The sequence below is a fragment of the Prosopis cineraria genome, unplaced genomic scaffold (genome assembly GCF_029017545.1).
Source record: "Prosopis cineraria cultivar Desert tree isolate PC_DT_omini unplaced genomic scaffold, ASM2901754v1 PC7, whole genome shotgun sequence".
Classification (NCBI taxonomy): domain Eukaryota; kingdom Viridiplantae; phylum Streptophyta; class Magnoliopsida; order Fabales; family Fabaceae; genus Prosopis; species Prosopis cineraria.
Genome location: NW_026555338.1, coordinates 32,889,978 through 32,899,386, shown reverse-complemented (window position 1 = coordinate 32,899,386; position 9,409 = coordinate 32,889,978). Strand labels below are relative to the sequence as shown.

The following is a 9,409-nucleotide window of genomic DNA, read 5'->3' as shown; positions in this document are numbered from 1 at the left end:
CCACCTATGTATTTTGGTTTTTATTTCTTTTTGGTTTATTAATATTATTTGGTGTGTGTTTGCCATAAAAGGTGTGTGATAATTAATTCCTCTCATGGTTGATTATGTTGCGCACAAAAAGACACTTCATATTAGCCATGTGATTTTGGGCGTTGACACTCCCTTTTTTTTTTTTTTTACTTTGTGTAAATTGTGAAAATATCATTTTTACAACTTTATTAGATGGCCAAATAAGTTTGTTGGCAACTTCTTGAAATTAATCCCTTCCTGGAGTATTGAATCATTCTTTTTCTTTTCTTAAAAAAAAAAAAAACAAAGTGGGTGTCCATGAGTGATACTAAATCATTTTGATGCCCTGATATTGTGAATGATATTAAATCACCGCAATTGTCAAATAAAGAAAAGCTTTTCAAGCATTATTGTAAAATAATGAAAATAACAAAAGGTTTAACATATTTTAAGTTATGTCATGAGTGATATCAAATCACTTTGGATCTCTAAAATAATCAAAAGAAGATACAGTGAATGAAACTAATTCATCACAAGTATCAAAATTTGTTTTAAAGTTTGCTTATTAAAATATTTTATAGAAAATTATTCTTAAAAATTTCTTTTACTCTTTTAAGGTTTGTCATGAGTAATACTAAATTACCGTGTGCACTTAGAATGTCAATCGGCAGACTGTGAGTGATACTAAATGACCACAAGTTCTAATGCTGGTTATTTTTCTCCTACCTAGAGGTACTTCCTTGGAACAAATTGTTACTTAAAAAATAAATATAATAATATAACACAAAATATCAATCTTTTCATAAAAGAAATTAAATAAAATAATTTAAAAAGCTTAAATAATAATATTTGAATTAAGTGAACTTTGATCTTCATCATAAGATAAGTAGGCTTTAGGCTTTGACTCTAGATCAAGTTCTCTCATGTAAATAAATAATTATATTTTTCTCTATTTTTTTCATGTAAAATAAAGAGTAATTAAGATATTATTAAAAGGTCAATTAATTTTACATAATTAACTTAGAGTAACTGTTCATATGAATATATGTCGTGGGATGTTTAATATCTTCGTCATACATAATTGATTCTTCAATCTTTTTCACAAATTATCATTTTTTATTATATAATTTTTTAAAATTTTTTTAAAATTTTAATGATGACCCTCATTTTTCTTACATTTATTAACTTTTTCTCACCGAAGAAAGGGCACAATTCGGGCGCGACAACCTGCACGTGCCTCGTGTTTATTTTGCAACCAACATGTTTTGCGCCTCTTTTACTGGAAGAAAGATGGACAGCTGTTTATAATAACAGCAATAATGTTTTTTAAAAATCTCTTTGGTTCAATTATATGATATTCGGTTCTATTTTAAAGCATTACAGACATAACCGAGAGTAATTTTTAGTGCAATTTTTTTAATTTACCAATTAAACTATAGATTTCACTTAAAAAAAAAATCAAATCTCTTCCACTCCATTCAACTACTATTGAAAAATGCTGACTTTTAAAAAAAAATCTCAAATAATTGTTAGATGTTGAGTTTCTGATATAAGCCAGGTAAAGAGAATTTTCCTTTTATTTCAACATTTGAAGGGAAAATTATATATGTTACGTGGGACAAATTTATCTATAGATAAGTCTCACAAAATTTAAAACTCATAGTCATATTCCTCGAGGTTCAAGTGTAATTTAAAATTGAGATATAAAGACAATATTATCTTTACTTATAATGCATAATTAGTTTAATTATTAGATATATGAACTTATAGTTGTAAAAAAAATTGAAGTGATGGCTATAAATTATTGATAAATTAGATGTAAAAAAATTAGTGTTAAATTTTATTAATAACACATGATCAATTTAACTATTAAATATGTAAAGTTACAGTTGTAAAATATTAAAGTGATAATTATAAATTGCTGGTAAAATAATTATAGATAATTAGTGTTAAACTTTGTTAGTAATGTATGATCAATTTAACTACTAGATATGTAAAGTTACAATTGTAAAATATTGAAGTGATAGTTTTAAATTACTGATGAGTTAGATGTTAAAAATTAGCATTAAGCTTTATTAGTAATGCATGATTGATTTAACTATTAAATCTATGAAGATATAGTTATAAAATGCTAAAGTGATAGTTGTGAATTACTAAGAGGATAACTGTATACAATTAGAAACTTGTAACACTTAATCAATTTAATTATTAAATATATAAATCTGTAGGTATAAAAATTAAAAATGATAGATGTAAATTATTTCATTAATACTCCCTCCATTAAAAAATATAAGGTATTTTTTAAAAAATTGAATATTCAAAAGTATAAGTCATTTTTAATCTTTCAAGATATAATTATTGTCTTTTTTTTTTTAAAGTGTCTTTATTGATAATGACTTTATATTTATTATAGGATGTTTAATAAAGGTAAATATAAAAAGATAGGGTTAGTTAAAAAGTAGGTAATTACTTTATTGAGGGGTGAGATTCAATTAAAAATGTTTTATATTTTTTAACAAAGAGAGTATAATGTATTTTTAATAGCAACATTTTTGTTTTTACACCCCAATTTTAAATTATACTCAAATTTTAAAAAACTTAGTTATAATTTTAAAATTTTATGAGACTTATTTATTAATAAACATACTCTATAGAATCTACACATAATTTTTTCATTTTTTAAAGGTGACAAGTCTTATTTTTTCCCCCAACATTGGGGATTATGGTATCCGCTAATGGTAAAATAAAATGAAAAGAAAAAAAAATAATGCTATTAAATGGCAAGAGTCGGCCCACAAGTTTAGTCCAACAAAGGCCCATTTTTTTGAGGTCAGGAGAATTACATGCCATGTGGGAAGTATCAAATTGTGATATTTTCTACTACAATATTTATCCAAAGATCACGTAATATTTGATACAATTAATTAATGAGTATTTTTCGCCTCCTTAAAACATGATTTGAGTCCTTCACGTGTACAGAGTGACACATTGCTTTATACACTCCACCTCACCTGTAGCACCTAAATCCCGCACGTTGTATTTTTCTTTTCAAAAATAATTACTATCCAATATTTTATATCGTCAACTGGTCCATATATTCGAGTATAATGTGTAGCTATTGAACCCCTAAAGATCGCACTACAGATGCAATTTCCTGTGCTATATTAATATGTATGATAATTACTTTGATTAATTTTAACCCTTTTCTATCTAAATATTTTTCTTCGCAATCACAACTAAAATATTAACCGTGATGGATACTGAATAAACTAAACTTACCATAGTATTTTAATTTTTTTTTAAGTTGCAATTAAATTTTAAGAATCTTCTCTTTTAAAACAGAAACAAATATTGTCTGCTTAATTTTTGTAAAATTTAAATGATATTTATATTGTTCTTGAAATATGGAATATCTATATAATTTTAACATATATTTTTTTTTGCCAAGAGATATAAAATATATGATCAATGATATAAAGATAAAATTTCTAAATTTAAAATATTTGTCTTAATAATATATAGATAAATTTAAATATAATTTTACAAGTAGACGTAAGTTTGAAAAATAAATCACTTTCTAGTTTTATATAGTATAGTTTGCTAAATTTTTATATTTTATATTAATTTATAGCATTATACTGCTAGATCTATATGTATAATTTATTAGAATAAATAATATTCATTAATATGGTTTACCTTAAATTTATAAAACACAAGTAGTATATTGTTTGGCTGAAGTAATTATCGCGTATTGAATTGTTCTAGTTAAGCAACACTGTATCCTTCAAAAAATTATTTTCTAAAACATATAAAATTCTTTTTGCAAGCTTCCATTGTACTCTAGATGGTTAGGATCCACGGCTCTCACCCAAGAAGCCTGGATTCGAGTCCCGGCAACGAAATTTCTTCTTCTCATTATTATTATTTTTTTTTTTTTTGGAGGTTGGACCAGCCTTTTATAATTTTTTCTTGATGTATCCCAATGGGCAATCTGAATATAATAATTAATGATGATCAGACCCAAAAGTAAAATGTTTTTTAAAAAAAAATACCAAGACCCAATCATATTCACGAGTTCCTTCATCAAGAGCTCATCAAATCAATTATGACCCTTTCCTACATTTCTTTCTCTCTATTTCCCTCCACTTCCTCCATCTCAATCATTCATTAATTTTATAATTTTAAAAAATTTATTTAAAAAAATAATATGAATAGTTGAAATGAGAGAAGTGAAGGAAAATGGAGAGAAAGAAGTGAAGAGACCCTCCACACCTTTCATAACGAATTATACCTGGAGGCATTAAAAGGGTCCTTACCTTAATGATCACTTCCGATTCCTCTCCTGCACGTGCACCTTTTGTGCAGGGATACTTTATTCTTTATTACTAGCTCCACCTGCAAGTTTACTGGCAGGAAACTTCGCTTGCACCCATTCAATTCTTCAGCATATGATGACACAATACAAGAGCTTACTCTAAAACTTCCTGTTACAATGTAAAATCACTACACCATAATTCATGAGTAATTGGAGAAAACAGCATATTAATGAACTCCAAGCATGCAATTAGCAATTGAGCACATCTGAGGAACAGCGATATTGCCAACGAATTAGGCCGCGAAGCTATCAACTTGCTTCCCCGGATCCTATTGATCATTAAGCTCTGCTTTCTGGTACAACATATTGTGAATCGAAAACATTGTCTAACGTTACACAGCAAGCCTAGTATGCTATGGGAAAAATAAATTGTGTTTCTCTTCTGGTATCCTCTTTTTTATCTTTCTCACAATGTTACACGAACAATAGAGCCAAAAGCAACCAATTGACCTGTGTTTTCCCCGTCTAGCTTGAACAGCAACCAACTCTCTTCAAGGCAGACACATCATTCTTTACGTCTATTTTCTCTCCCTTGGCTGGTGCAGATGCAGCTCCATTCTCTCCTCCCTCAACTGCCTTCTTGCTAACAACTCTGTAAATTTGAGTCAGAACTTCTGCAAATGCATTTTCCACATTAGTTGCCTCCAGAGCTGAGGTTTCCATGAAGTATAGTGATTCCTTCTCGGCATAGGACTTCCCGTCTTCAGTTGTTACTGCCACAAGGTGACGAAGGTCTGACTTGTTCCCAACAAGCATCACAACAATGTTGGAATCTGTGTGGTTTCGCAATTCTTTCAACCATCTGTCAACATTCTCAAATGTGGCATGGCGAGTGACATCGTACACAAGAAGTGCACCGACTGCCCCACGATAGTAAGCACTGGTGATTGCTCGGTACCTAAAAATGTATTAACAGCAGAAGTAATTATAAGTAATTTGATGAAAGACTAAACTGCAACCTAAATCTAAACTTCAATCTACAAGCTTGGCTAGCTTTGACTGATTAAACAGCAATAGGGACATGGTGATTGTGACTCGTCAGGTAACCAATATCAGCTTTAACAGTCTTAAAAGGCATACCATAAACTAGACTCCAATTCCCTTGCATAATATACCTAAGATAGATTTTGACCATTCTCAGTTATTTCAAGCATCTCGCACTTTTCTGTTGCAGTCAAGGTTTTCTAGTCACAGCGTGCTATTTCACCTTAACCATGTGGACATTGCAATTAAGTGGCAAGAGGAAGGTTCTAAATAACAGCCCATAGATCTTTCATATGATGCTTTGCATCAAGTTGAAAACACTGGAGATCCTATTCAGAGCAATATACTCGGCTCAACCAAGGTTGATGATACATCATGCATATAGAAGCAGAATACCGAGATCCTCGGTGCTCAAAATTTAATTTAGGCAAATGCTTCGTTAAAGTACACTTAACCCAAAGGAAAGGAGAGGTGGGGGTTAAGGAATTAAAACCACATAGTATTATCAACAACCATGATGCAAACAATTAAAAGACAAACCGCCCGAGTTTTTTTGGGTAGCTGATTTGTTCCCAGAAATGAGTACAATAATATATTCAATTTTTTTTAGATTAAAACTTTTGTAACAACTAAACCAACTCCAAAAGGACTTCTCTGCTTGACTTGCAAAATCGTGCCAGGTGACACCAGGTGATCAAGCCAATGAAACCCAGTAATTTCAACATTTAAGCTCTCAACAAAGTCATTCATGCGAGGAGAGGTAATGGAACAAAGCAGAATAAGTGCACAAGGTAATTATAAAACGAAGCCCATTGACAATATCCATTAACAAATAATCTAATATATAAGGTGAGCATGGTCTTACAAGTTACAATCTTATTAAGGACATATAGGTCAACATTTTAATTTTAATTAACACTATTCTAGGAATCAATATTGATCTTTGATCATGTAAAAACTAACGTATTCAGTACAGTGGTGTGATGATTGAGTATGGTTTTCTACTTTTATTTATTTGATAGCCCGTCCTACCATGAAACGTATTCTTGGTAATATAAGGCTTGCATACTTTTCCAAACATATAATACTGGACACCTGGAGGTGACGTGGCACATAATTAAGTGAATAAAATTATTTAATCTTTGATGGTATTCAATTTATTTTTCATAATATCAATATACGACAGATTCGTCATTTTAATTCCACAGCCGATCAATCAATTCAAACAAAGAGTAAGTTTAAGCATAGATCAACTCCACGGGAGAAAACAATATAAGAAGGATTGACAATATTAACTTATGCATGCTTAAGGGACAAATTTGAATTTGATAACAAATAAAGATCTTTACAAATCCAAGTCGAAATTGTTGAATAGATTTCCATGGCGCAAGGTTAAGGTATGAATAAAATGTCCGAGTAGACAAACCTTCACAATATCGCGATCTCACCCATTAAACTTCAAAAAGAAGAAATAGAGAAAGATAACCTACCCAATGAAATTCGAGCAGTGTATCAGTAACTTTACAAGACAGAAAATTAGATCTTAGGATGAAATAAATCTTCTAGAGCACTTTTTCCACTGTAATTAGCCTAACATCCAATCCATCTAACAGCTCGTAGGCATATATAAACACAAATATGGCTAATTTTAAAAAAAAAAAAAAAAGCAAGCAAGTCTAGCCAATTATAGAGAAGCAACCAAGAAAAAAAAAAAAGAATTCAAAGAAAGAGCATACAAATCGTATATAGTTCAAACTGAGTGAAGAAGCAAGAGAAATCGAAAAGAAGGATGAGGGGAAGGAGTGAGAAAGAAGACCTCTCCTGGCCCGCAGTGTCCCAGATCTGAGCTTTAATGACTTTAGCATCAACATTCAAGGTGCGAGTAGCGAATTCAACACCAATGGTAGACTTGGACTCGAGGTTGAACTCGTTCTTGGTAAACCTGGAGAGAAGATTGGACTTGCCGACGCCGGAATCGCCAATCAAGACAACTTTAAAGAGGTAATCGTAGTCGTCGTCTGCTCTATAGCCTGCCATTATCGGGTTAGCCTAGATTCCCGTGGAGAGAGAGGGAGGAGATTTGCAGACAGAAGGCGTTGTTCTGGGTGAAGAGCAAAGTGGGAAGCGTTCGGGTGTTGAGTACACTTGCATTCGTAAAGCGCCACAAATGATGTGAACAAGTGGAACTGCTTCCCCGCGATTCCCTCTCTCGCTCTTTTCTTTTGCCCCCTTCTTACTTTAAAAATTTATAAACTAACCTTTTATTATCAATTTTTTGATGCAATTGAGTATCAACCCATTCTTATCAATTTATCATCAATACATTATCGAGCACATGTTTGCATTGCGGAAAGAAAACAAACTTTGGTACTGTAGTGAACAACCGAGTTTTCCTAAATCTTATTTATTTGACATGGAGGCCTTAATTTAAAAAATATTATAATTAAAATTAAAAATAAAAATAAAATTTTAAAATTACGTTTGATATAAAATAATATAATATTTACAAAAAATACTTATTTTTATTTTATTTTATAATTACACATAAGTTATGAAAAAGACTATAATGCCTTTAAAATGATTAAAAGAAAAAAATTGTAACCTAACTCATCTAATATGATCACTCTCCTTTTAAAAAAGCACAGCAATGCAAAAGGCCACTCTCACCCTTCTTCTTCCTCTTCTTGATGTTCATTTTCTACTTTTTTTATTTTCTTATCTGAAGGAAATAAAAGTAGATTAATAGGCTTATGGAGATCTACGGAGTGAGGCCTTCACTGGTGATGTAGATCAATGGACTAGTACAGATTAATGAAGTTTGACATCTTCTCTCTTTTTAGCCATCAGTGATGTAAATTGACGGACTAATGGAAATCAATAGAGTGAAACCTTTCTTTTCTCTCTTTTTGATCACCAATGTGGGAATTAAGAGACATCCTTTGTCCGCCGTTATGTAATCATCCATCCATCCTGCTCTAGTACTCTTGTGCTTGTGCATGGCTACTGTTGCTATCATTATTATGGTTATGAGAAGGGGTGAAAGTTACAGGGCAAAGGAAGAGGCGAGCAAGAGGGGGTGGGAGGCAAAGGGAGAGGGGAGGAGGTATAGAGCATTTTGGCCATAAAATACACAATCTTATGATTGGTTTTCTAATACTAAGGGATATGTGATATTGAATAATCTTCCCTTGGTGACATTGGGATTAGGATTGAATTTTTTATTACCCCATACCAAATATAAAAAAAATGAGATTTCCTAAACCTCTTTAATATCTTATATCAAATAGAGCCTAAGTTCTTCATCTTCTTTTTTTATAACAAGGTTCTTTAAAAAGAAAAAGAAAAAGAAAATCACAGAGTTTCAAGAACTATAGACATCGACTTATTTAAAACAACTTGAATCCAGTCATCAGTATAAAAACTTTGCAGGGATAGTTTTCTTAACTCTGCAGTTTGGACTCAAGAAATTAAGAAACAAGTGTTAAACAAGTTCAACTAACTATCTTACTTGCTGGTTGTTAAAGTTGAATTATGATCCCTTCCCTTGTCCGTCTGTGCCATGTAACCCGATCATGCCTTGTGCGTTTCTATGAGGTTGTAAAAATAAAATTTTATTAATAATTATTATTTTAATATTACCCTTCATTATTTCATTTTTTAAATCAAGGAATTTTTTTTTTGAATTTATAAACCAATTAAGATTTTTTTAATTGTATTTTATAAATTTCTTACATGTGTGTAATTTTATCAAAAAATATCTTATAAATCAGGGCAAAGAGAACATTGAATAACTAAAACTTGAAAGATTAAGTTAGATCAGTTAAACTTTATAGTTTATCTTTTAACTTTAGAGTGAATTATCCAGAGTTTAGCTTTGTATAAACCTTTAAAAAAAAATCTATATAAATTGTATACTTTGTTTTATTTTTGACAATTTTTATGGATAATTTATGAACTATATTTTCTATTTAATATATGCAGTAATATAGAATTAAATTAAATCTAGTCCTTACCCCAAATTTTACAAACACACATATTAAT

At 30.5% G+C, this 9,409-nt stretch overlaps 1 protein-coding gene across 1 annotated transcript; it reads right to left on the bottom strand.

Annotated features, from left to right (window-relative positions):
* Positions 1 to 4,606: 4,606 nt before the first annotated feature.
* On the bottom strand, positions 4,607 to 7,594 carry LOC129315439 (ras-related protein RABA1b). The gene is made up of 2 exons (XM_054959105.1): positions 7,185 to 7,594; positions 4,607 to 5,282 (listed from the first exon to the last, which is right to left on the bottom strand). Exons 1-2 carry the CDS (start codon positions 7,403 to 7,405, stop codon positions 4,850 to 4,852), a joined length of 654 nt encoding a protein of 217 aa, XP_054815080.1. The 5' UTR covers positions 7,406 to 7,594; the 3' UTR covers positions 4,607 to 4,849.
* Between the last annotated feature and the right edge of the window lie 1,815 nt (positions 7,595 to 9,409).